Raw genomic sequence first — 27,217 nt, forward strand, 5'->3', positions numbered from 1 at the left:
GCCACCGCGGCGGCCTGTGAGAAGTTCTTAAGCAACGCTAAGTGATCGCAAAAGGCAACACTCACGCCATACCCGCCCACGTTTTAGCAAAAAAGAAAGAAAAATACGACGAAAGAACTCTCCCATATGTCCATAACAACATTTTATTTTTACTTAAAACCATCGAAGTCTTCATCTTCGGATGCGCTCTCAAAAAGCTCGCCCATTTCTGGAGGCAACGCGGCTGAAGCATTCTCTTCATACTCAGAACCGCTGGTCTGATTGTCGTCGTGCTCGGTTGGCGATGAAGCTAGCAGGCCAGCCTTCCGGAACCCTGCAGTTATGGTTGCCACTCTAACTGCACTCCAGGCCTTCGCTGTAAGAAGCGCGCCTCATGCGTCCAGTTGCGGTGTAGCTGTGCTCGCCTTCCGTCATCCACGCCTCCCAAATACGTCGCAAAACAGCTTTAAAGCTGCGGTTGACGGAAATATCCAAAGGCTGTAGAACCTTCGTCAAACCACCGGGTATTATTGTAGGGGTACAGTTCTTCGCCTTGATTTGCCTCAGTGTCAAGTCAGTAATGTGCGCCCGCATGCTATCCATAACCAGAAGGCCTTTCCGGGAGTGAAAAAATCCATCCGGGCGCTTCGAAAAGCACTTTTCGAGCCAAACTCCCATCATTTGCTCATCCATCCAGCCCTTCTGGTTAGTTGTGACAATAACACCAGGCGGAAAGCTTTCTTTTGGCATCGTTTTCCTTTTAAAAATTATCATCGGCGGCAGCTTTGTTCCGTCAGCACAGCACGCAAGTACGACAGTGAAGTGAGACTTTTCGTGCCCAGTTGTTCGTACTGTGACAGTCTTATCACCTTTCTGAGCGACACGTTTTGACATAGGGATGTCAAATGTTAGAGGCACTTCGTCCATGTTTACGATGTGGCTGTCGATGATGTTATTCTTTTCGACTTCCTTCTTCACAAATTCATGGAACTTCTCCACTTTCTCTCCGAAATCGTCTGGTAGTTGTTGAGACATTGTCGTTCGCGCTCTTATTGACAAGGCTTTGCGCTGCATAAATCTATAGCACCATGACGGCCCACCAACAAAATCAGCGGCACCGATTTCACTCGCCAAAGCGCGTGCTTTCAAGCGCAACTGCACGGTTGACAGAGCCCTACCTTGAGCCCGTTGTTCAAGAGCCCACTTGAGAAGCCGGTCTTCAAGTTCAGGCCACCGCGCCTTCTTCCCGCGGTCAGCCTTCTTTCCGCTCTTCATCGCCTGCAGTTTGGCGGACGACTGTCGCCACGTGCGAATCATCTTCTCGGTGACGTCGAAATGGCGGCCCGCAGCCCGATTTCCGTTTTCGGTAGCATACTCGACCGCAGATAATTTGAACTTTGCGGTGTAGCTCTTGCGCAACTTCGGTGGCATACTGTAGTAAGACCGAGCACGACAGGTGTAGGTAGTGGAAAACACACGCCGAAGTCACCAACACAGACGTAATACGTACACGGTTGCGAAGTTGCAAAGAATTACTAAAAAAGAACGCCGGCTTGACTTGTCTTGACAATGTCGAGAAGCGCGACTGTCGCCATCTTTGGGAATTTCACATTACTTTTGCTTGCGCCTCCGAAACGACCGCGTGTTTGCGATTCTGGAAGTCGTCATCCCCGCCGTTTCATGATAACGTTCACCTAAAAAAAGCTGCGCACGGCGGTCCCCGTATTGAAATATTAACCGTGCTACTACCGCATCATTGGTAGCGATATTTTTTCGGTGAAAAAAGCTTGAGCATGAACCTGAGTAATTTCTGAACCCGCAAAAAAAAAAAAACGAAAAATTCGCATATAAGACGCACCCTTGTATAGGACGCACCAGCAAGATTTTTGGAAAAAAACCGCGTCTTATACACCGGAAAATACGGTACTTCACGCCGCACAGATTACATAAGGTAGGCATTTCTACGTGCAAAACTAAAACATTCTCGGATTCTTTTATTCCTCGCACGTCGTATGACTGGAACCACCTTCCTTCCTCGGTTGCCACAATTCCTGGCCCTGTATTGTTTAGGTCTGGTGCAAATAAATAAAACTTGACTCCTAAGTAATCAGAAATAGGTGATAAATGTGACGCCCAAAATTATTTACTTTAAATAAGAAACTCGTCACGCATTTTTTTCTAAGGGTTCAGTCGGTCGGCTCACAGCTACACGAGTTGGCTTGCACCTTCGTTTTTCGCTTCGTTAGCGGAGGCACTAAAAAAAAAAAGTATGAAGTTCTAGGATTATGAGCACTCGGATCAGAGTCCAGCTGATGCTCTTTTGTGTGAATCGTAATTTGCTGAGCTGCTGGATGTTTTGAAGCGAAACCTTTACAAGGGCATGTTAGGCGAGCTTCGCCGACCCCGTCGCTTTGACCTCAAGCGACCTTCAGCGCGAGGCGCGTGTGAAGCTGCTCTGACACGGATGAAGAAAGGGAGCTTCGAAAGCAAAGGAAACGCGCATAGCAGCCCCCTCGGGAAGTGGACATCTCAGTCGCGCTTCAAGCTACGTGGCGGTAGACAGATGTGCGCTGCATGCGTTGGCATTGACAACGGTGTGGCGGTAACGCGTCACTGAAGCTATAGGCCGTCGGCGTTAATTGTGTTCATTGGCGTAGGCATTGACTTCTTTCTAGAATGATTTTGAGGAAAGGCTGAGCGCATAACTGGCTCCCCGGGTCAGTGGACGCCTCAATCGCGCTTTGAGATACGTGGCCATGGTGAGAAAGAGATGTGGGCTGCATGCATGAGCGCTGACAACGTTGTGGCAGACACTGCAGCAATAGGCCGCAGCGTTCACTGGCTGACCAACCCCTCGCGATCAACCATCAATTTAACTGCCAGGGCGGCCGGGTGAACGTGCTGCCTATCTAGTGCGCGGAACGCACTCAACGTTGCAGGCGCTAAGCCGCGTCTAGTTGTCCGATACACCACAGCTTTCGCTCTCTAACCAGGTGCAGCAGTAGTTAAACCGCAGCTAATTTTTTGAATCTTTGCACTTCTTGCAGACCAATTGAAAAAACGGAAAGAAACACTCACAAAGTTCATGTCTGCCTGCCTTTTACTTTTGGGCCCAAGTACCACGGCGACTCTGTTTTTCGCAAACATGTCCCGACGCGGCGGCGAAGGTTTTGCCCCCTTGCGTGGACGGTTAACCTCTGGCGACCCTGGAGGGGAAGTCAAGGCTACTCCCTCATATTGCCGCCTGGACGCAAGCACTTGTACGTTGTAGGAGCGGGGAGCTGTGGGTTCAACGCCCCGCACCCTTCCCGACCTTCGCAAGTTTGCGTGTACGCTCCTCGTTAGGACCGTGGCTTTCTCTCGCGTTCCTTCTGCGTTCCTTTCCGCTTATATTTTTTTCTCTCTCACGTCTGCGAATCGTTGGCGCGCTGTGCCTTGAGCTTTGTTTGGTTGCTTGTTTGTTTGTTTGCCACGAGAACGCGGCGGCGCGAAAACCGCGAGCCGAGCAGATGGCTTGGAGATTTCGGTGCGTGCGGTCGTGAGTGAGGTCAGCCAGGGAAGTGGTCGGCAAGCGAGCCTAGGCGGGGATCTGTCGCCTATTGTGACGGCGGCCCCGAAGACTCGTGGGCCATGTTCGCAGCACCCCATCAGCCCTGCGACGAGCATCCGCAGCCCGACGCGACCGGACCTTGCCACCCCGCAGCTAAGCCACCGTTTTTCCCCTCTCGCCTGAACTCTTTTCGTTGTCTTGTCGCTCCCACTGTTGCTCGTCCTAATCTTTTGTACAGCATCGCTTTAATCTTGTAACGTTGCTGTACAGTTATCGCCCTCGTGTTTCCTTCTTCGTGTTAATAGTTTGTCTGCGGCCTCATTGTGCTTGGTATTTCCGTCGCGCCTGTGTACCGACACTATTTTGCTGGGCTTTGTTCTGTAACATTTCATAGTTGATGTTTACGTGAGTTAAATGTCGTTACCGAACTTTTATACGCCTCATGGCTCCGGTCAACGGCTAACCAGGCGTGGCCCCTATCGCCGGTCACCAGTCCGAGTCATCTTTTGCACGCGAGGTGGAGAAGTTTGTCGCTCCACCGCTCTCCAAACTTAACGCAGAGTGCAGTGATGGGCAGGTTGGCCTGATCAGTTATGATTTCGGCGTCAACCAACCATCAAACCGCCCACAATATCCTGACAGAAGCACAGCTCTCACTTAAAATTCCTCTTTACTTCAAAAGCAGAGATATATACAGGATGTTCCGTATATAGGCTCTTCAGATATTAATAACCAAGCGATTTTAAAACAAACAAGAAAGACTTTACTGCCCGCAGATAATGGCACCACGCGGACTTTTAGTTAGAGGATCAATGTCACCAATCAACTGAATAATAAAGATCTTTTAGTAAACTTTTTAGTCACTGTAGTGATATATGTTTATGACGGCAACTATAGTGGCGGTCGAATTTTTAAAGGCTATTTCATCAGGCACAATTCTCGTTGCACGCCCGTGTTTCGGGTTATTCGCTTCCAAATTCCCGCCTCAGTCACCGTAATTACGCATACAAGGTGATGCCAATCGCTTTGACTCAGTGCTGCGACTCCTTCCGTTGAGGCACATCTGTTTCCACAAGTATGTTCTGTAAAGTATCTCGGGGTAGCATATGACATCTCTAGATCTCTCTTTGCGGACACACATATAGATCAGATTGCTGCGAAAGGTACTCGAGCGGTCGATCTGCTGCGCGGGCTGAGTACTTAGCCCCCGCTGCGGTATGCGTATGCGCAGACACGCTTTTCTGATGATTGATAAATTGTGTATCCGCGCTATCTTATAATTTGGCTGCGTTCTGTTTTCTGGAGAGGCTGCATACCAACTGCGCCCTCTTCTGTTCTTAGAGCGAGAAGCACTGCGTCTCTGTGTGGGTCTCCCTAAATATGTGACCAACAGTGTTTCGTATCTTGAAGCGCGGGTGCGATCTCTATCCGCAAGGTTTTGCCTCCTGACGGTACAAACATTCTTAAGTTTATGCGATTCGGAGCAGCATATGTCCCAGTTTATTTTGTTTGGTCAGCCGGCGGTGTGCCTGCATGGGTGCCGGATGCTCTTGTTTTCAAACTCCCCAACTCGGTCTGTTTGAATCCTTGCTAGGAGCACTCAATGTGCGAATACCGGAAACTGTTCTGGATTGGTCCATCACCTCATTTGTGGACATCATCTTCGATTATTTTTATCCACGCAATGTCAAATTAATGCATTTCCCCTTGTTAAATAGCATGTTGCTGCAATACTACGTGATGATCTTCGCTCGCATGTTGCAATTGCGACCGATGCCTCGGTCGGTGTGTGAAGAAAAGGCAGGCGTGGGCATTTTATTCCAATCCCTTGGCTGGTGTTTTTTCTCTCGCCTTCCAGATTTTACCCTTATTTATTTGCCTGAGTTTCTAGCGGTGGTTCTCGCTCTGCTACCCAACTGTTTTTCTGCGGTGATAACTGCTGACTCATCATCTTTATGCACTTCCCTATCCGCGTCTACTGAGTCGCAGCCATTTCGAACACTCACATTTCTGATCCCTCCGCATGTCCAAACAATTCGGTTTGTTTGGGTGAATTCCTGGACACAGCGGCCTTTATTTAAATGAATCAGCTGATACTTTAACGAAGGCAGCCTTGAGTGATCCAATCGATTACCCCCTAAATCCAACCTTAGCGTTTATTACGGCGGCTCAGTTTCAAACATGCACTTTAATGTGAGAATATGGCGCATCAGCGCTTACTTCCTTGGACGATTTTCGGCATCTCATATTCCCTTGGAGAAGTAAAGGCGGATTCACACTGGCGAGTCGCGGAGGTCGCGCGACAGGTTTAAATCGACCTACTACGCTCCTTCCCCGCTTTGCAGTACTTCAGAAACCGTAACTAATTGCCTTAAATTGGTCGCGCGACGTTTGCGACTCGTCAGAGAGAAACCCGCCTTAAAGCTTGGCGATCTCGCAAACTCCCTGATCGCCAGAGATCTCGCAAACGTGAAGTTTCCTTGGCATGACTATGTTACCCGGTGATAATAATAATAATAATTGGTTTTTGGGGAAAGGAAATGGCGCAGTATCTGTCTCATATATCGTTGGACACCTGAACCACGCCGTAAGGGAAGGGATAAAGGAGGGAGTGAAAGAAGAAAGGAAGAAGAGGTGCCGTAGTGGAGGGCTCCGGAATAATTTCGACCACCTGGGGATCTTTAACGTGCACTGACATCGCACAGCACACGGGCGCCTTAGCGTTTTTCCTCCATAAAAATTACCCGGTGCCGCAACTAAAGTTTTACCTCTACAGGCCTAGTCTTGCGATCTTGCCATTCTGTCGATCCGTATTGTGCTGAGACGGAAACAGCATAGATCACTTGCTTCTCTATTGTCGTCGTTCCTCATCGCTAAAAAGGCGACTGTTTGAAGTTCCATTCCAGAAACTCAGTTTCTGAAATGAGGCTGTGCATGCAGTCTATGGCGACTATCAAAGAGATGTGGTTGCAAAGCACTGCTAGTTGAGAAACATCTTTACTGCAAAAACAGTGGGAAAAGTTCTGGAAATTACTGCTGGAAATATATTTGCAATGTTGTTCTATAGTTATGACTAACATTATAATGACATTTTGAAGGCTATATTAAAACAATGTTTGTTGACTGCGTTAAAGTGCGCTTTCTATTTAACACACGTTATGTGTTAATTGTTTATGTTAATGTAACATTAAAATGGAACATGCAACATTACTGTTACTTATATACAATTTTTATAACACTATTCTAGTGTTCGGTGCTACATAGGTATCGTGGCCATGACCGGTGTCCAGCAGAAAAAACTTCGTCCCCGTGACGGATTAGAACCACCACCATCGAAAAAACAGCAGCCGCATACAGCGGCCGCTCAGACCACACGGCGACGGCAGCAGCCTTCGCGCGCTACCTGCGTGGGCAGGAATCATTCACTTTTAAGTATCAGTTCATCTCCAGTCGCCAGGTGCAGTCAAGTAGTTGAAACCGAAACTAGCCGGAATTTCCTACCACTGGCCAACCCCCCTGGGGGCATGTGCCATTTTACGAGCCCAACAACAACACATCTTCGTAGCTTGTTTCGTCTGCCAACGGCGTAAAGCAAAACATGACACTGATAACTGCTGCTCTTTCGCAGTCGAAACAGCTGCGGCACACGAGGAACAAGTCAAGCGCAAAGGGGTCAGTTACGGAATTAATTTCGGCCAGCGCCGAATGTGGGCGCCACACAACCGGATTTCAGCGAACGACTATCATCATCATGTAATGGAAGCACCGAGAAAGAAATAAAAAAGTCGCGAGCTCTCGGCTTTGATCATCTCGTGTGCTGGCATTCTTTCAGAGCACGTTTGTCGTCGTGGCTGGTTGCAGGGACGCTCTTCGGCGAACTGTGGGCGTCCTGGATCCAAGGCTTGCTCATCTGGACGTCAGGTAAACCTGTTTGTCGCCACCACAGTGTGAGGGTGCCTGCATTGCACAGTGGCGTGATGCCTTATTATGCCTTCTGTTTAAGGTGCGCGCAGGCATTTTGTGCAGCCTTGTTCCGCTGATACCATGAGCTCCGGCTATGTCCGGCATCCATCGAGATCGGAGACAAAGGACAGGGTCCCCGAAGCGGGAGCCCAAGCCGTCTGGTCGGCCTCGTCCCAGCAGCCAGGTAAGCCGAGAATCGAAGTGGCTGGCTGGGCTGTTCTGAGACCTGTTCGCGCGCATATATTCGCAGTGTATGGCGTCGGTCGGCTTCGAAACAACTGGCTCGACGCTCGCTGGCAATCGAGTGGACTGCTGCTGTGTCCCATCAGCATTCATTTCCACCGCAAGGCGATCTCCTACGCGCGCATATATTCGGAGTGTCTGGCGTCGGTCGGCTCCGAGACAGCTGCCTAGACGCTCACTGGCAATCTGGTGGGCCGCAGCTGCCTCCCATCAGCATTCATTTCCACCGCAAGGCGATCTCCTACGCGCGCATATATTCGGAGTGTCTGGCGTCGGTCGGCTTCGAAACAACTGGCTCGACGCTCGCTGGCAATCGAGTGGACTGCAGCTGCCTCTCATCAGCATTCAATTCCACTGCAAGGTGACGATCCAGGGGATTTGCATCTGCGCCGACTACATGCGCGGCGAGAGTTGCAACCCTAACAGGCAAGCTGTCTTTTTCAGTAATGACCTAAGCATCGTTTATGCTGTGCTTCAGTGGACAGGCCCGGAAATAAGTTATCTCGTCGTCAATAGCACATGTAAGCATGAAATGCTTTACGCAGAGAAGGCGTAGCCCATTCTAGGACATCTGATAAATGGTGGTAGCCGCACTCGGGTTTTGAGGAAGTTCCGTCATCGGCCATTTTTGTAAGCTGGACCGCGCGCTCGGCTTCCTTGGGCACTCTTTGTGTGTAGCGGTCCGCGTGACGAGCGTCGCGTGCCGAAGAAGAGGTGGCGCCAGCACACCCTGCGCAGAACGGTGTGGGGCCTTGCCCTCTGCCGGACGCCGCTCTGCCGTTCAGTAGACGCCAGCGTCGAAGCAGCCTTACCGCGTGTGGGCGCCATCTGCTCTTCTCCGGCACGTATCCCGCGCTAGTCACGAGGGTCGCTACAGCTGCTATAGGCGCCGCAGACTGCAGTCGCTTATTATTCGCGAAGCTGGCGCGTGCAACGCTGCTTGGCGCATTCGTAAGGTTCCTTTCGCTGTTTGAATGCCCATAGCGCTCGCCGGCTCTACAGCGACCTCCGCGAACAATCGTACTACGCGTGCATTGGCTGAATCACTTAGATCTGGCCTCTATACAGAGGGTTTCACTTTCCACAATTTTGAAAATAGGCTTTTGGAGTTAAAGAGCACCTTTTTTCAGCATAGTACATCAGAATATAGCTAACACATGCTAACTAGCAGGCTGGTTAATGATATTGAATAGTTAACTGCTATTACTGTTAGGATCCTCAATCATTGAGAGGCGGGTAGTCCTCTGTAAGTAATATCCATATCAGAAAACTGTTACCCTCGATGCTGTGGGCCAAACAATTTTGGCTATTTCGACAAGTTAGATGCATAGGAGGGGTTGCTTTGCCTACAAGCTTCTCGAATGCGCATGTATTTTCTCGTCATGCAGCCAAAATTTTTTGGGCCATAGTAGCAAAGGCAGCCACATTTTCAAAATTATAAACACTGATATGGATATTGCTTATAGTGGGCTACATACCTCTCAATAAATAATGAGCCGATCTGTAGTTAAAAAGTTGAACTATCAGTTTTAGTTGTCCAGCCTGCTAGTTAGCATGTCTTAGTTGAATTTTGATGTACTACACTGGTGACAATGCTGTGCTGAAAAAGTGCTCTTCAAAGTCAAAAAGCCTACTTTTTTTTAATTTTGGAAAGGCTTAGTTAGGTGAAACACCCTGTATAGAGGCCAGGCAATGCTCTGCCGAGGCCGTTTTTAACACGTCTATTTAATGCACGCTCAATGACGACTTTCCCGTTCACTGATTTTATGAGGAAAATGACTCTTCAGTACCGTACCTATATGCCGAGAAGCTTGCCCCTATGGCGACATATGCCGAGAGTCTCTCAAGGTTTCGCGCTTGGCGCCACATTCGTGGAATCCGTCTTCATTTTGCTACTAGCACGAAGCAGCGTCCTCGCATAACATTCCCACTCGCATGAATTCCGAGAAACAAAAGCGTTGCATGCTTGCTGCCAAATAGGCAGCTGTGCATGCACGAAAATGACGTGGCAAGCACTTCCTGAAGAGGAGGCTGCAGGGTCACAAGATAACAGAGATGTAGCCTGGCCCACGCTTGATCTGTCTTCTTCAGTTACCGGATAAAAAGCCATTATAGCAAACATAGGAGCCCGTGGTACTGGTGCATTCAGTGCAGTAATAACTCCAGAGATAATGGAATGACACTTTGAAAATGACATTTGTCTGATTAGCCGCCACTGTGCCTCACTGGTTATGGAGCTCGGCTGCGGACGCGAAGAACACTGGTTCGATTCTGTCAGTGGCAGTTGCCTTTCGATGGAGGCAAAATGCCAGAGACCAGTGTAATGTGTTATGTCCGAGCACGTTAGAGAACCCCCAGTCAGTTGAAATTATATCCGGAGCCCTCCACTACAGTGTTCCTCATAGCTTGAGTCTCTTTGGGATGATAAACCCCATAATCTATAAACTATTTGTCTGTTTAGGCTTGCCGCATGGAACCACAGAGCTAGTATTATGGCCCACCAGACTGCATGGAGAGGCCTTAAGGAACGATGCACTTGCGATGGGTTCCGCTTTCAGACTAGTTTATTCCCAATAGTTTGCACTGGAATAGAGAAGCTAAGGAAAGAATGTGTTTAAAAACAGAATCCTGCATGAATTGGGTTAGTAATATAACCGAATCTAATACAATTTGAATGTATCTGTGTATATTTGTTGCTTGAGTGATTATTAAACAAAAGGAATATTCGCGCGGAACAACAAAGCGCTATAGGTGGCGCAATAAGTCATGGACATAAGGCTCTAGCTGTCAGCAGACTCAACACTGATATCCAAGAGCTTACACAAATAGCGAAGTGAGGGTTCACTCTATGACGGTCATGTTGTACGCATAAGAAAATTGCTGTTGGTTACTGAAGGCAACTTGCCAACAGACTAGTGGAAATTCCGAGTTGTTGAGAGAGATGAATTTCAACCTTATGCCCCCAATATTGGTCATGAAGGGAAGGTTTGCTTAACCTGGCTGAACCCATATGGGTCGCTGAATCTTAAAGATCTGATGTATGAGCATTATGAACGCCATACGAATGGACCGAGTGCTGTTGCGGAGCCCTTCTTCCCACTGGTTGACTTTCCAGCATGCACAAAACCAACTGCGGGAGCATGCTGTGTGATGCTGGAGTGTGCCTTGTTTTTGAAACAATTGTCGAAAAAATTGCTGTGTGATGTTCGAATTTCGTGCCAATTATTTGAAAACTATCCAAAAACTTGGAAATGGATTAGATTCATTTCGATTACTATTTACCTGGATTATTCGATTCATTCAAAGAATATATTTGATTTGGTTTTTCAAAATTTCAAATGATTTGCGCATGCCTAAAAACAAGAAAACCCTCACAAAGAAAGAACTGTAGGGAAGGGTAGCAGAAATGGCACCATTATGGATGTATGCTCCGTTTGTGAAATAGTGCAAGTTAGCCACTCGTAACCTTGGTTCACTGAGTGTTGCATTGTCGCTTTCGGTCCTGTGCAGTGTGGTTGGTTGTTTTTCTCGCGTTTTCACCATCTCCCATTGTTCGCTCTACGGGCCCACTGCTACATGCTACACGCTGCAGGCCGGAGCTTTTTGCAGATGCGAAGGACTTGACATTTCCGATCGCTAGTGGTTTGCTACAATCATTCCTGATAACACCTCGCCATTTCATCAGATTTCGGAATCAAAGAACGCATTTTTTGTGGAATTATGGCTGGTTTAATTACTGAATGGGCAACGTGCACTCCTGCAATTGAACCCAGTGTTTTGAAGGACTAACTTCAAAGAAATCAATGCTTGTGTCAACTTTCAACCTTTTCTCATGTGATCCCACTTTGCCGAAGTCACGTGGACATTGCCCACCAGAGAAAGGGAGAGGGCAGTGCTGCTATCGCTGGTACTTCTTCGGCCCAGGGCATGAAGTCTGGGAATTTGTTTTACATGTCTTCTGTTTTTGTTTTGTTTATGGCGACGACAAGAAAAGCTTGCACTTTGTGTTGACTCTAGTTCGTGAACATCGATCACATAAGTGTGTTGTCTTCTGAGCTGATATCTTTCAAAAGAAGAGTTGGTTCATTCTGCTATGTCGTTTCAGGCGATTCGGGTCGGTGCACAGGCACAGTCAACCACAGGCCACAGCCGTTCGACGGGATGTGGCTCCTGAGCCTACCCCACCTGTGCACGTGAGTTCACTACCTGCCATAATTTATACCTTTGTAAAGCAGCAAGTACTGACCGGCCACCATTATGCACAATGAATAAATTACTAGATGCTCATGGCACCGCTCAGCACAGATCCTATTAGAAAAATGCACATGGGCTAAGACAGGGTGGGGTAAACATCATTCCCTAGTAGAAACATATACAGTTAAATCTTGATATAACGAGCATGAATATTGCTAATTATTGGCAATATTGATTTCCTCGTAAATATTTTTGACAAGCACACAAAATTTCTACTTTATATATCGAACGTGGTTGGCCATGAAATGAATATTGTACCGTGTCCAATGTAATGTTATTGTTGTTTATTATTTCGGTATATGCCTTTTCCTTGATGTCCCCCTCACTCAATGCTTTTCGGGGCCTGTGAGGTATCAATAAATAATAATAATTTAATGAACTGCCCGTTCAGATGCAGGCAGCAGCTTCGCCGCACTGCAAAAGTGACTGGCGGCGATGTGGCAAGCGTTCGTGCCAAGGTTTGCACTTTTATCTCGCCCTTGCCAACAGCGGATTGTGGGTTGCAGTCAGCAGACATTCACACCTCTGGCATCCATTGTTAGCACCCTGGAAAAAACAGCGCAAGTGGTTGTAAGCTTGCAGTAACAACTCTGCACTCATGTCTGCTGTCGCACAAGTGGTGAAAACGATAGCTTTCACTCTGACATACCGCTTTCCACGCGACACTGCTGTGATGCCAGAAAGCCACCATAGCCGGTGCTCAATCTGCGCTTGTGCTGTGCGGGGGGTTTTTTGCGGCCTTAGGATCCGCGAGCGCCTTCGAAATGCCGCCAAAACCTGACAAAACGTCTCTTCGTTTCTGTAGTAAAGATCGCGAGGTTTGTGGGTTGTTCAATGACTAAATTTCACCGCTGTTGGGAGTGTTTTTGATGAAATTTTATATTAAAAATTTCAGCTATAGCGAACTATTTTAACACTTTTTACTTTCTCTCAATAACAAGGTTTCTCTGTAGAACTTACTTCGTTAAAGTAAGCGGGAAAATGGGGAAAGAGATGTAGTAGCGTCATACTTATTTCAAGAAGTTTTTCAAGAAAGGTGAAATAATTAGTAGAGCTAAGCTTACCTACTTGCATTAGTGGTCGAGATACCTGGAGCTGCAGGCCACTTTCGACGTTTCACGGGCGACTGTCTTGTTGGGCACCTCTATGCTCACGTGCATACTCTGTCTTCTTATGATAGATAGCAGTCTCAGATCGATTGTGTTCTCTGCGCACTTCATGGTCTCGAGGGCCCGCTTGCACGAAACAAATAATACTATTGAGTTCCCAGTCTAACCTTATTCACAACAGTAGAGATCCTCCCCTGGATTTGAGTAAGGAAAAGGCAAAAACTGGCTAATTTTTTTGGTGGACACCTCAAGCGTGCAGCACCAAAAAAGATGGGAAGGTCGAAATGAGGCTGCCACGGCCGGGACTGAAATAGCGTTGCTTGCGGGTGCAGTGCAGGACGGGACTAGAAAGCAGTGTGCACAACCAGAGATGCATGCCTGATTCTGCATCGTGGACTGCCCCTTTCAATCATCCTTGGCACAGGCCACGGCGCACTTGCTTGAAGAAAGTTAGACAGTCTGGTTACCAGCTCCAGCCTTATTCGCAGTCTTAACCACGCTGCTAGAAGTGGGCTAGATAGATCCTGCACTGGATTTGAGTGAAGGAAAAGCACTTAACTGACTCACTTTCCCGGTGGACAATTCAAACATGCCGGGAGTGAAAAATAGGATCTCTAGTTGGAAACAAGCTTTTAGTCGGCGTTCGTGTTTCTATCTCATGGCGCTAGCCTTATTCCTTATTTGCAATCTAGGTTCCCCGCTGGATTTGAGGAAAGGAAAGACTCATGACTGGCTCACTTTGTAGGTGTACACTTGAACCACGCAGTGAAAAAAATGCAAAAGCAGTGCACGTAACATTGTGCTGAACAGTGTCAGTGCATAAAATATCCCCAGGTGGTCAAATTATTCCAGAGCCCTCCACTACGGCAGCCCTTACTCTTCTGTTACTCCCACCTTCCTTCCTTCCCTTATGGGGCTGTTGAGGTGTTCGCCGAGAAGTGAGAGTTACTGCACCATTTCTGTTCTAAAAAAATCCTTAAGCACACGTGGTTATCGGTCATTGAGGAAAATGAGCACGTGGTACTAACACAAGCCTGGTTAAAGTTTTGAGGCAACATTCTGCGTTACTTATGACACAACACATCTTTGTCAAAGAGTAATGATTATCGAAAAGCTACAAAGTTTTTGGCAACTTTGATGTAAACCTCAGGTTGTGGGTTTTCTATGGGAATGCTTTAAGGCCGTTGATCATTCCTACCACCCACAAGAGCAAGGTAACCATGTGCATAGTAGGAAATGCACCTGACTAACTATTCTAGTATTCTAGATGCAACGGTAGGTTCTAGTCAGTTGTGCTGAGGCATTTGGCAACCTGGCCGCTGTGGTGGCTCAGTGGTTATGGCACTCGGCTGGTGGCCCAAAAGACGTGGGTTTGGTCCCGGCCATGGTGGTCGAATTTCGATGGAGGTGAAATTCTAGAAGGCCGTGGACTGTGCGATGTCTGTGTACGTTGAAGAACCGCAGGTGGTTGAAATTTCCAGAGCCCTTCACTACGGCGTCCCTCATAGCCTGAGTCGCTTTGGGACATTAAACCACCATAAACCAAACCAAACCATTTGGCAACCGGCAAAGGCACCACACTACACCCATGTGAAGAGGGCAGATTTTTTGGATGTCCTGCCTGTCTCCTTGTACTGCTGGCATGCGAGAAATGCAATAGAAGCTCCATGAAATGCTGAACTAAAATTTGAAGTCTTCTATGAGGTGTAGTTCATCATTTTCCTCAATAATTTGGCTTTTCCATGTTCCTTGCAGCGTTCATAGGAAGGGAATAGCAAATGTAGTAGCTTTTGACAGCATATGACAAAAATCTGGTCAACAAATGTTGTAGCATTTTATGGGGTTCGGTCGCTTGAGACAGTAACTTGCACGAAATCTTCTTAAATAAGAAAGAGGCTCAAAATCTCGTGAGAATCCTTGTGCTCGGGTAGAAATTGAGTGTCTGCATGATGGCATGAGTTGCTTAAAGAAAACCTTAGTTTTTTTTTTATTTGGTCGAATTTAGCACTTTTCAGATAGCCTGCATGCTTTGGTGGCTTTATCAAGACTGTAGCAGACTTGTCAGGAACAGGAAAGTGGGAAAGATGTTTTTGTATAAGGTGTACCAAGGCACTGTTTCTTTTTATTGTGCTAAGCTGCCGCTGTTGCTCAGTAATTATGGTGCTTGGCTGCTGATCTTAAAAGACGCACCATCAATCCCAGCCACGGTGGTCACATTTCGATGAAGGCGAAATGCTGGAGGCCTGTTGCTGCGCATTAAAGAACCCCAGTTGGTCGAGACTGTTTGGAGGCCTCCCTACGACATCCCTCATAGCCTGAGTCTCTTTTTGATGTCAAGCCCCATAACTAAAACCAAACAATTTTTGGGGTGAGTGTTTCTGCACCAGAAAGAAGCGCTTGTGTCATCCTTGTAGTGAGACTTTTATGCCACCGCTGGAGCTTTGCTTTGGAGTTCTTGTTGGACGTCACAGAGCAGGCACTCACTTACCCTTTGGTGGGCTGCTGGTTCATTTGAAACGCTGGTGGATGTTCGTTTTATGCTTACACACGACTGACAGTCTGTTTTGTGCAGTTTATGCACGTCTGCTTTAAGCTTAGCATTCACTTGCAGGCAAGAAAGTTGTTTCTTTCTTTCTCTGGTGCAGTTCTGCCACCCAGCTTTGCAGAGTCCTGCCTCACCACCACCTTCACCACAAGGCCAGGAGAACTCAGAGGTTTGTCGCTTCTTTCCGTGTCCCGATGCACCTGTGAGTTGTTTGCACTTGGCCTCCGCTCCATTGATTGTTCGAGCTCTCTCCCTGGATTTATACAGAAAAAGAAGAAAGGTAGCATTTCCTCACTGGCTTCCAGATGCAGGAAACAGTGGTGGTATGCTGCACCAGCTGCACAGTACCTAACTGCACCACAGAATCTGCACTTGGCATGTTGCCACAAATGCTAGTTTTGCAGTGAAATTGGGCAAGTGTTGCACGCAGCTGTTTCCAACAGGAACGGGAACCCGACCCAATATCATACCATCTTTCATGTACTGTTAGTGTGGCGATGCCTGTGGACGCATTAAATAGTTTGCTGTTGGTGGCATTGGCCGTATATAATTAACAACCAGTATGAATGAACAAACAAATGGTAAAGATAAAATTTATGAAGCCCATTTAATTGCATTTCAACAGCACATGCATAACACGATGGCTACTGTGTACTGCTGTTCATGCTAGAATGTACACCACTTAAATTGTCTCTCGAGCAAGCCATATTTCAGGTCCTGCCTCCCGTCTTTGCTGCCGTGCCTTGAAATCTTGTTCCAGACATTGCATTAAAATTTCACTGTTCTATTGTCTCTCCCCTCAGTCTGCCTCCTGCATTCTGCATCTCTCTCAGCTTCTCACTGGTGTCACTGCACATTTCTTGTCTGCCTGCTTCCAAATTCGCAGTTCTTTCCAAACCGCGTGCTCCCATTTTTGCATTTTGGGTACTGGCCCAGCAGGGCATTGAGGAATCAACTTCAGCCAATGTTTCTGTATCTTCTATATAAACATCATGCATCTTTTCGTCAATCATCCAGTTCCCTCATGATCATATCGCTTCACTCTTTCGAGTGGCTTCTAAATGACATGAGAGCCTTGGCAAGGAGCGCGATACGCTCCTGTGTGCTTTTTTTCTTGCTTTAGTTTTACTGCCTGGTTCAATTTTTTATTCAGAACCAGATGCATGCAAAGTGCTATTGCGCACAAGAAGTGAGTTTTTTTCTTGAGCTGTGATGGAATGGGGTTTGGTAGCACATGGTCATGTCACTCTTGCAGTAGTAGATTTGCGAACTTTTTTTTGTTGGGTAATAACCCAGAATAGCACATGAGGCAATGAGCATCTCAACACATAAAACAATGCATTCCACCGATTCTGGAATGAAAGATTAAGAGCAGTCATCAACAGGTGTCTGCATTGCAAAATTTCTTGTTATCTGGTGCAAGCAAGATGCAATGCACCAGTAGCTGTGCATGTTATGCGGGCAGAGTTTGGGGGTTATTTTGGAGCGACTCATTTTTTTTTCTGGCTCCATCTGACCACAAAATATATTGCATGCCAGTAGTTCCTTGCAGCACTATCAAAGCTGTGATGAGTGCACAGGCAACTTTCTCACTCTGCGGAATGTAGCACCAGTAGCAGGTAAGCATACGGGCATATGGGATAGCATTCTTTAAGTGTGCATGTGCCAGACACTCTCATATTGAGACTTAACGTACGCTCACGTCACATATACTTTTTTCAGAGTTTAACGTTTGCGACTCTCACGTGCTTTAAAACATTGTTTTCAAAATGGCGATACCCTTCGAAGCAGGATCCTTTGCCTCAGACTAAATTCATCATTGTTACTGCAGTTCTCTGTACATTCCTTAGCCATAAATGAGGCACCAAGCTTTCTCTTCATCTCATCTCACTCCAGTCACAAAACGTATGAGCGATGAATTGGCTTTTATTTTTTAGAGTGACAATTGTGCCGTTTGTAATCCTGTAAAGAAGTGCGTTAACAAAAATGGTTCGTGTTTTAAGAACCAGATGGCACCACTTGGCTGGACTTATTGTTGAGTCTGCGTTTGCATACACTGAATTAAAAGTGCAAATGTGACAAATGGCATAACGCCCTGCAAAATGCTTGTCGTTAGGTGATGTAAGCGTGCTTACGCTTATGGTACATACCGTATTTACTCGCATAATCCTCGCACTTTTTTTCCCTGAAAATCAACGCGAAGTTTGGTGGTGCAATAATTATGCGGGGAAAATTTTCAAGCAAATGTTTCGGAGTGTTAAATGCAAAGATGAATGGGTGCAAGATCAGGATTGTCAGGTCCGCAATTGTAAATATAACAAAAACATTACTTTCAAGCATAACTTACCTTCTTTATGAAAGTACAGGGTGAACGTAAGCTCAAGCTGCTAAAGCACTTTATTTGCCACGCGCAACCTCCCCGTCACTACTCGCGTTGCGTACGTCCTGCAGGCAATCCTACTCTTCATCAGAGTCCGTGCCGACACTGGAATCGATGGTTTCTTCATCTTCCGATGCTTCTTCGTTGTCCCACACTAGGTGGTCCTTGGTCGCATCCAGGGCATTCGAAATTCCTGTTTTCTTGAAGCTTCTGGCCACCATGTTTACATCAATCATCCCCCATGCCTCTGATACCCAGCTGCACAGCAGCTCCACGGACGGTCTTTTGATCTTGCCGCCCGGCGTCGGAGCATGTTCACCTTCGGCGATCCATTCTGCGTACAGCCTCCGGACGTTATCATTAAATGGCTTGTTCAAAGATACGTCAAGAGGCTGTAGCATTGGTGTGAGGCCGCCGGGTATAACAGCCAGGTCCGTGCGCAGTTCCTTGAACTTCGCCCGAACCGACTCTTGAAGATGGCCCCGAAAGCTATCAAGCACGAGGAGCGACGGAAAAAGAAGCGCTCCCGGTCGCCGCCCCCACACAGTCTTCACCCAGTCCACCATAAGGTCATCCACCCCTTTTCTTGGACGTGCACGTGTATACCGGGGGGAGCTTTCCTTTCGGGAGGGTCTTCCGCTTGAAATTGACGTACGGTGGGAGCTTCCGCCCGTCCGCCGTCATGCCTAGCATGACCGTGCACCTCTGTTTTTCGGCACCTGTAGTCCTGACGTGCACAGTCCGGGCACTTGTCTGTTCGACTGTCCTGCTGCTGGGCATATTGAAATTCAGCGGAGTTTGGTCCGCGTTCCCTATCTGGGAGAGCAAGAAGTTTTTCTACTGCCGGATCCTGATAATGAATCGATGGAAGTCCACTATTTTCTCTTCATAGGCTGCGGGCAGGCGCTGGCAAAGCGTCGTTTGCCTCCTGAGCGAGAGTCCATTGCGCCGCATAAATCGTGTGGCCCACCCGTTACTAGTGCGGAAGTCTTGCACCGGAATGCCCTCCTTTCTTGCGATTACGAGCGCCTGGTCCCGTATCAAATCAATCGACACAGCACACCCATCTGCTCCTCGAGCCTTGATATATTCCAGTAAAGAGGCTTCGACGGCAGGAAATTTCCCAGTCTTCGGTCCACGGAAGGCCCGGCGCGTCTTACCAGTCGTCTTGAGTTCGTCGTGCTGCCGTCTCCAATACCGGACGCAAAACTCGTTGATGCCGAAGTGTCTGCTGGCGGCGCGGTTGCCATGTTCCAACGCATACTCAATAGCTTTTAGCTTAAAAGCAGCTGTGTAGCTTGCGAAGCGTCCCATGGCGAAGCGGCACAAAGAGCACGGTGCAACACGCAAACAAGGCAAACGAGGCCTACGAGACACCGGAGAGCTGGAGACACCTTCGCAAAATGGCGTAGCGGTGGTGAGTGGATGAGCGGTAGCGGTGGTGGCAGCGGATGATAGCACAGTACCGCCGCCTAGTAGCACGCGCGCCCAACCATGGCAGTTAGTTGTGGCCGCAGTCAATAGATGGCGATCGCTATGACAAGCAGACGGCTCGCGGCAGTAATTTTGGGGGTGCGATAATTATGCGGGGAAAAAAAAATTTTCCTATTTTTGATAGCCAATGTGGGGGGTGCGAGCATTACGCGAGTGCGAGCATTATGCGAGTAAATACGGTACATAGCGTCGATTTATACTCCTAACCATATCTGTGTACACTGCAAGCAGACGACACACAGACTGCTAAGCACGCAAGAACACATTTAATGCACCCTCTTGATTGGGTGAGGAGGTCTCTGCCTTTGGTAGTGCTGCAAGTTAGTCATGGGATGCACTATAGGCTCTGCATTCATGCTCTCGCCACCGTTGTGGGTGAGCAGAAAAGGGGTGCCCTGCATTCGTTAGTGTAGCTTTGATGTCTGTGCATTTTTTTATTGCAGGTGACATGTGCTGATGACACCACGCCAAAAGCTGGTGAGTGCATGTCGTTTTCTGAAATGACTGTTAAGGTGCTGCGTTCCATCTCCTTCTGCTTTGTGTAGTCTTTTGCAATGACCGATTGCGTGAGCAAAAAGTAGTGCGACAAAGAATGCACATGCAAAAAAAACGACACAAGGAGATTGCTGGAGCACAACGGATTATTCGTCCAGTATAGCAGAGCACACATGTGTGCATCATTGTGAAGAGCACAAACCTATCATGCGACCACTGCAGAAAAATTGGTGCCATTGCTTGTGTGGGAATAGAGATTGCTCTTCAGGAACACAAATTCACTTATAAAAATCGTCACTGATCTTTTTGCACGTTCCTTCTGCTGCTGCTTTCTTCCGTGCTAAATAGGTACAAACTGTTCCAGGTAGCCACGTTTCTCTGGGGGTTAGCGGCACCAGCGTTAACTTGTTTACACAAGTACGACGTTGCAATGAAATGTAACAGGATGAGGAAGTTACAGTTCTCGCAAAATAAACAAGTTGATTATAAATTACAAACCAATACAGCCAAACACTTGGGGAAAAAAAGGAAATGAGATTGGTAAAATACACGGAAGCAATGAATTTGTTCATATTTGTGAGGTACGAAAATACATGTGGCACCATTGGGCGAAGCAAAGCCTTTTGACATCTTAAAGGGGCTTTGAAACGGGTTCTAAGAAAGTTTACGTGTGCCTGTGATGTTAAAAGATGCTGCTTCATGAATGTCCTCCAGGAAAAATTTTTTTGATGTGCTGTGTGGAAGCTTTGTTATCTGTTGTCAAAATTTGAATTTCAGTGTCTTCGCACCTTTTCCTCGCCTCTTGTCACCTTGTGCACACTGAAAGGTCAGAGCTCCTCCACCGACCCCATAGCCGGAGGTGCAGCTTCGTGATTCGCTGGAGCTATGCCACTTGTTGGTCACATCCATGGTAGCTGCGTGATGTCTGGAAGACTAATCAATAGCCATCTCTGAACAGCTATACATTGGAGCGGTGCAATGGAGGAGGGTGCGAGCATGAAAAAGCATTCGGAAAGGGCTTGCCAACTTTCGGGCGTGATTGTGGGTACTCTTCTGTGTGCAGAAGTGTATTATTCGGCTCTGGTACTCATGACAAAACAATACAATGATTGAGTGAGTTGATGTGCTCTCCTCGGAAGGTATTTCAGAGCCCTTTCTTTCATGCCGTCACTACCTTGTCAGCGTTGATTCTGTTTCGTGCAGCCCATTCCTATGCCCGTTCTCCCTCCTTTTCTTTCCCTGCTTCACTCAGGGCGTTCTCTTATCAGCGAGTGCTCCATGGCTCTAGGGTCTTCTAAAAGGCGGCTTCTGCCAGCGTCTTACGAGTTGTGTGGTGAAGGTTGCTGTAGCTCTCTTGAGGGGCAGCGGAAAAGGGATCTTTTTACTCTCACCTTGGTTTCAAAAACAAAAATGGCCCCCATTTACCAGGTTTAGCTAAACATGGCTTAGGTGCGCTAGCATTTACGTCCTTGTTTAGGTCGATAAGCTGGAGTGTAGGGCCGCACGTCATTGCTTCTCCTCGGCAATTTCAGCTGCCTGTGTCAGATGCATTTAATTTTGCTCACCCATTGTGAGTAATTTTCATTTTAACACGAGAGCATTAATATTCCAATGTCGGAAAAATTGTCTGGTGTCTGCATCGGCGACTGTTTGAAGCCTCGCAGCCAGAGCATCCGGAGCAACTGGCCGCTCTGGCGACCTAGGTAGGTCATGTGGCCTTGTGCAGCCATCACAACCTGCCCACTGGATTGTGAGCAAAGTTCCCACTTGACGGGTTGGCGGGGTGGCATTATTTGTCACAGCAAAGTGACCACTGTGACAAATAATGATTGTTCACGAGAGGTTGCCCGGGAAGAGCAACCTGAATCGCACAAGCCCCACCGGGGGCAGTACCTGCCATCGCAGGGCAGTGGCAGATCGTTTATAATTCTTGACTTCACATTCACTGATCGCTAAGAATGCTCATACCACTGCTGACACAGTAGCCCAGCGTTTAACCGCTACACCATTGCACCAGGACTGGTAGGATGACTTGCAGCGATCTGTGAATCTAAAATCAAGTTACCATTTCCACATGTAGGGGTATTAACATATTAACGCTATTGCATCATAGTATTAGGGCTGAGCTTTACTGTCTTCTTCAGTTTCTTACTCAGTCGTTCTTGGTTCAGTCTGTCTCAGACATTCTGTCTATCCTCTTGCCTACAAGTGGAGAGCTGGATTTCCTTTTCTCTTTTGGCAGGTGGAGAAGGGAAATCCCCCTAAATACTGCCGGCCACAGCTGGCAGGTGGAGGCTTCACCTGGACATGTCTTTTTCACTTATGACCCATCTAGTGCTAGCTCACTAATAACATGAGGTGCATTCTTAAAGGGATACTGCATAAAATTTCAGGCGGTCTTAATTTTGTATTCGAATGATGGTTTGGTTTATAGGGGTTTAACGTCCCAAAGTGACTCAGGCTATGAGGGACGCCGTAGTGAAGGGCTCCGGGAATTTCGACCACCTGGGGTTCTTTAATGTGCACTGACATCGCACAGTACACGGGCCTCTAGAATTTCGCCTCCATCGAAATTCGACCGCCGCGGCCGGGGTCGAACACGCGTCCTTTGGGTCAGCAGACGAGCGCCATAACCACTGAGCCACCGCGGCGGCTTGTATTCGAATGAAAGCTGGCGTTCCTAAGTCGACTGAAACCTCATCGTTTTTTTGCACGAAGCCAGGGGAAAGCACTTTTTCCCCTCATTTTTTCCTTAAACTGGTGCATCTGGCGGTGGCGCCCTGGGAAGCTGTGACTTCACATGTCTCCATGCCTCTGCGCCCGGCCGGCTTGGCCGCTTATGTCGCAGCATGCACCTGCTGCAGCTGCGTGGATGCTACGCGCTGCGTAGGAGATGCGCTGCGAGTGCCACCGCTTGTGTCCGGAGTCGTTTGAACTCGAATTTGATTCACGCTGCTGCGCAGGCCACTGAAGGTTCGGGGTGCTGAAGTATTATTCCGCTAAAGGTTGTAACAGTAGTGCAGTGGGGGAAGAGACACGCAATGTCATGCTTTCCCAAAGGATGCTAAGCTCTGAAGAATGGTTCCATGTGGCGCAGGCGAACCTCCGCGACAAACCTTCTAGGTTCGAATTTTTATCGCAGCAATTTAATCGACAGCGACTGCAACATAAATCTTTCTCTGTTGCGAATCCTCATCCCACTGAAACAACAGTGCCTCAAACCTGACGCTTTGCCATATATAATGTGAAGTATACTTGTGAGGGAGACATTCTTGAAGACCTGGAGCGAGGCAGGAGGAAGCAGTTGTTGTTGTCCTCAATACCACGGTAATGGCGGTTGATAAGCTATAGCGCAAGTGCGAAAGCGCTACATCACCGTCTTCCAGTTCAGCTGTGCGCCACCTCGCAATACAAGGCAGTAATATTCCCTAGAAAGTACAAACCGAAAGCATGACTGCCGTGCTTTAGCGAAAAAGGGACCCAAACTAGAAGAAAATTACAGGTAACTTATATATAGCACTGTTTACTGAAAAACTGTGACTCTTTAGCACATATTAGTGCACATAATTACAGAGAATATGAAGGCTAAAACATGCAGCATTTGTTACAGGTGTATTTTTCTTGTCAAGAGACAATTTCCAAATATTTTCACTGGTTCCAGTGTTTCGCTGATTCAACCTTTGATGAAAAATCATCTCGGATGACAGGCGGAACAGAAATGTACATTATAAATGCTCTAGCTTCCTTATTCCGAATTAGCAGCAAATTCACCAAACAAACTGCCAGCAGGCAATATATATGCATGCTTGAATGGGCAGAAAAAAAATATATCGTGTTATACTGTTTTCATGCGAGCATGCGCCATTATAAGAAAAAATGAGCGGAGAGGTTCTTTGCTCATATCGGAGACCTTCAGAAAGTAACAACGTTGGCAGTTTACTAAAAGGCCAGTGCCACGAGCATCACGCACCGGACCCCGTTTGTGGTAGTTAGGCACGCAAGTCTGGCAGCGTAGTAACAGTGCTCCATTCACAAAAACTGTATGCTGGATACTTTTAGAGCGTTAAGCTCTACTTTTAGCGTTTCAGGTGTCATCGATAAACACAAATGTTAACCCAGTGGTTGCCATGGTAACCGAGGTGGTTACGTAATGGAATAAAATAACAGGTAGCAACGTGATACCCTAGCACCCCAACTCGAGACTAAACTATGTCGATCCAATATATATATTACTGTCTGGCAGGAGTCAGTCTGGACACTCAGTCCCGATGTTCATGTAAAATTTGTGGGCCAACCATTTGCCGCAGAATGTTCCAGATGGTGTCATACGATTAAGCGTTTTGTACAGCATAAACTTACTAGTTGGAGCCTAGCTCGCGGCACGGATTCACACCGGCGACCTATGTTCGGTGTGCTAGCGCTCGATATTCGGATGCTGCCTCAGCGTCGAGTTGATATTTTCGCTGTGCCGATGCAATTAAGTTGGCTGCTTTTATACATCGTGCAGTAACTCCACTGTTCGCGCTGCTTACGTGATATACAAGTCCTATTTCAAAACCCCCTCCCCGCCCCATCCCAGCGCTGCGGCTGCTCTTTTTGTGTAGCTGGAGCAATTCATGAAGGTGATACATTGAATTGCCTTTGGCAAAGGAAATCTTTTAATACCTAACTCAAGAAAATTTGTCTGGGTCATATCAAACTGGATTATTATATCACAGCTACCACTTCGCGGCGCCCGACTGAGCGATATGTCATCCTCAAGGCTCATTTTACTCGGCGGGTTCCTATCCATGTCTCTGGTCCATAGTCATTTCGATATCTGAATGATATACAGTAAAACCTCATTGATACGATCCCGGTTCATACGATTTCCCGGTTCGTACGCTCAACAGCGCGGACATTAAAAAAAGCCCCATAGAGTTGCACTATATTATTTCCCGGTTAATACGTTCCCGGAAAACACGATTTCCAGGCTACTGCGTTTGAAATTTCGACAAACTGCGGTCGTATAATACGTTTATTGACCAACCGCACATGTGCAAACATACAAGTGGGCCGAACGAGAGGGCACGCAACATGGTTTTTGCGGCAGTCACCCGTTGTGGTGGCTTCTCTGCAATACTTTGATGCCACGAGGTGAAGCACCATTATCAAGGGCAAAATATAAAAACGGCGCGCTAGCATTCTCGACGGCCGTTTCTGCGGGGACGCGGTATGAAGTTTCTTCGCGGTGCATAAGGGAAAGGAGGCGAAGCTTCTTACGAGCTACAGCGATGCGCATATATACGAACGGGCCGGGTCTGTGAAACGCGGCTTAAAAAGCAGAAACACTTCGACAATCAGCCGCCGCGGTGGCTTTTCCACAATACTTGGAAGCAAAGGGGCGAGGCATCCGAAAAATGACGAAGAGATTTTGGTTACTTTCTTCACTGCCGTCGACGGACCGGATGCGTTACGAATTTCCTTCCGCGCTAAAGACAGCGCGAACGCGGACTGAATTCAGTGAACACTGGAATGGGATCTGTTCAGCTCTTATGCCGAGAAATGCCAATCGACATTTTTATAAAGTGAAGGTGTCAATAAATGTCTTTTTACCCCATCCTACAGTTACATTTCTCAAAATCAGGCGGTTTGGATCATACGTTTTCCCGGATAATACGTTTTTCCCGCAGTTAAAAAATAAAACGTATCAACGAGGTTTTACTGTAATCGTTACTCCCACTGTTACTTTCCAGGCTGTAATTTTCTGTCTTTCACGCTTTCATGCCGCCAACGCTGAGCTTACAGGCGCGACATCTTAAGTGATGCCAGCACGATGCGACGGGGTGCAGGCCGCCATGAGACATGTGACGTCACCCCCGCCTCCCGCCTGGTAGGCGTGCACGCACAAAGCGTACGAAATAACACCATTTGTGCAAAAATACATGAAATAAAGACTGCAACTTTGGATAATCGCACCTGCAATTTAATGCAGTATCTCTTTAAACAATGATTCCGGGAATAAACGAAAAAAAAAATGGGCTGCGCTCGGTGGCGCATACAATAATGACAGTGCACTGGCACATGCTACTGCAATAAAATGAAACTGCAGTTAGGTGATTCTGCTTAGATGTTGATCACTGGTTGGTGGCTTCGGGGTGCTGTTGTCCAACTGCTGCATCTTGTATGCTCTGCCGGGTGGCTTGTGCTCTGCTATTGATACTTGGTTTTCATTGTGTGACGATGTTCAGTTTGAGCTCTGCATCGATTTCCTGTATAGTTTCCTGCATAGCAGCGAGCACAGCTGGGTTTAGTCTTCATCGTCGCTTTCGCTCACGGTCATGCACATGAGTCTCTTCTACATCTATACTTATACTGAACAGTAGCGGCTGATGCATGCTCCATGCCAGTGATAATACAGCTGGAATAACCGCACCAAGCGTGCAGCTGCTAAAACCCTTGAATGTATCGAAAGCAAGTATGACCTTTGAACTTTGCTGCTTTCCCACTTACCTACCACGCCCTGGGAGAGCTGATCCTGCCATTGGTCGAAGCGCCATAGTCATGTATTAAAGCATTTTTTGCTCCATAGCAGATGCCAACGGCATTCCCAGGCATTCGTCCTCTTGTTTTTGTGCGACGGAATTTTAGCGGGAAGGGTTTTGCCTGAGTTGAGAGTGTTTGCATATTGCGATGACACTGAGCTTTCTTAGCTTTCGTTGTGCTTATGGGCGCAACAGCCAAGGAGTCAACATCAAAATACTTTTCGTTATACCATCTTGGAGAAAGCACGCGGCTCACTGAATGGTTTGGCTCCACAGTATAGGCTGGACAAACTTGGTTAACGTGCTGGATCTGCGCCTTTGTGAGCCAAGTGACCATCTTCACTACTCATTAGTGTTTTTTAAACAGATTTGGTGTGAAGCACGAGCGAATGCAGTCTTTCTTTGAAGTAAATTACGAGAAAGCATTAGACTCAGTGGAAACATCAGTAGTCATACAGGGATTGCGTAATCAGGGGGTAGAAGAGCCTTTTGTCAAAATGCTGGAAGATATATATAGGAACTGCACAGCTACCATAGTCCTCCATAAAGTCAGCGGTAAAATTCCAATAAGGAAGGGCATCAGGCAAGGAGGCACGATCTCACCAATACTATTCACTGGCTGTTTACAGAAGGTATTCCAAGGCCTGAATTGGGAACAGTTGGAGTAAGAGTTAATGGAGA

General features: G+C 47.3%; 1 protein-coding gene across 2 annotated transcripts in view; it reads left to right on the forward strand.

The window, feature by feature from the left end:
- The first annotated feature begins 7,309 nt into the window (after positions 1 to 7,309).
- The window catches only part of LOC144115766 (uncharacterized), a 36,508-nt gene continuing 16,600 nt past the window's right edge, over positions 7,310 to 27,217 (forward strand). Inside the window, exons 1-6 of one of the 2 annotated variants that reach the window (XM_077650271.1) lie at positions 7,310 to 7,450; positions 7,543 to 7,676; positions 7,743 to 8,161; positions 11,841 to 11,928; positions 15,744 to 15,812; positions 19,961 to 19,994. In XM_077650271.1, coding sequence (XP_077506397.1) covers positions 7,587 to 7,676; positions 7,743 to 8,161; positions 11,841 to 11,928; positions 15,744 to 15,812; positions 19,961 to 19,994 — 700 coding nt within the window. In that variant the 5' untranslated portion in view covers positions 7,310 to 7,450; positions 7,543 to 7,586. Of the gene's footprint in view, positions 7,451 to 7,532; positions 7,677 to 7,742; positions 8,162 to 11,840; positions 11,929 to 15,743; positions 15,813 to 19,960; positions 19,995 to 27,217 lie in introns of both variants that reach the window. The other variant, XM_077650270.1, reaches the window with a different exon arrangement.

Source organism: Amblyomma americanum, chromosome 1 (genome assembly GCF_052857255.1).
Source record: "Amblyomma americanum isolate KBUSLIRL-KWMA chromosome 1, ASM5285725v1, whole genome shotgun sequence".
NCBI classification, from domain to species: domain Eukaryota; kingdom Metazoa; phylum Arthropoda; class Arachnida; order Ixodida; family Ixodidae; genus Amblyomma; species Amblyomma americanum.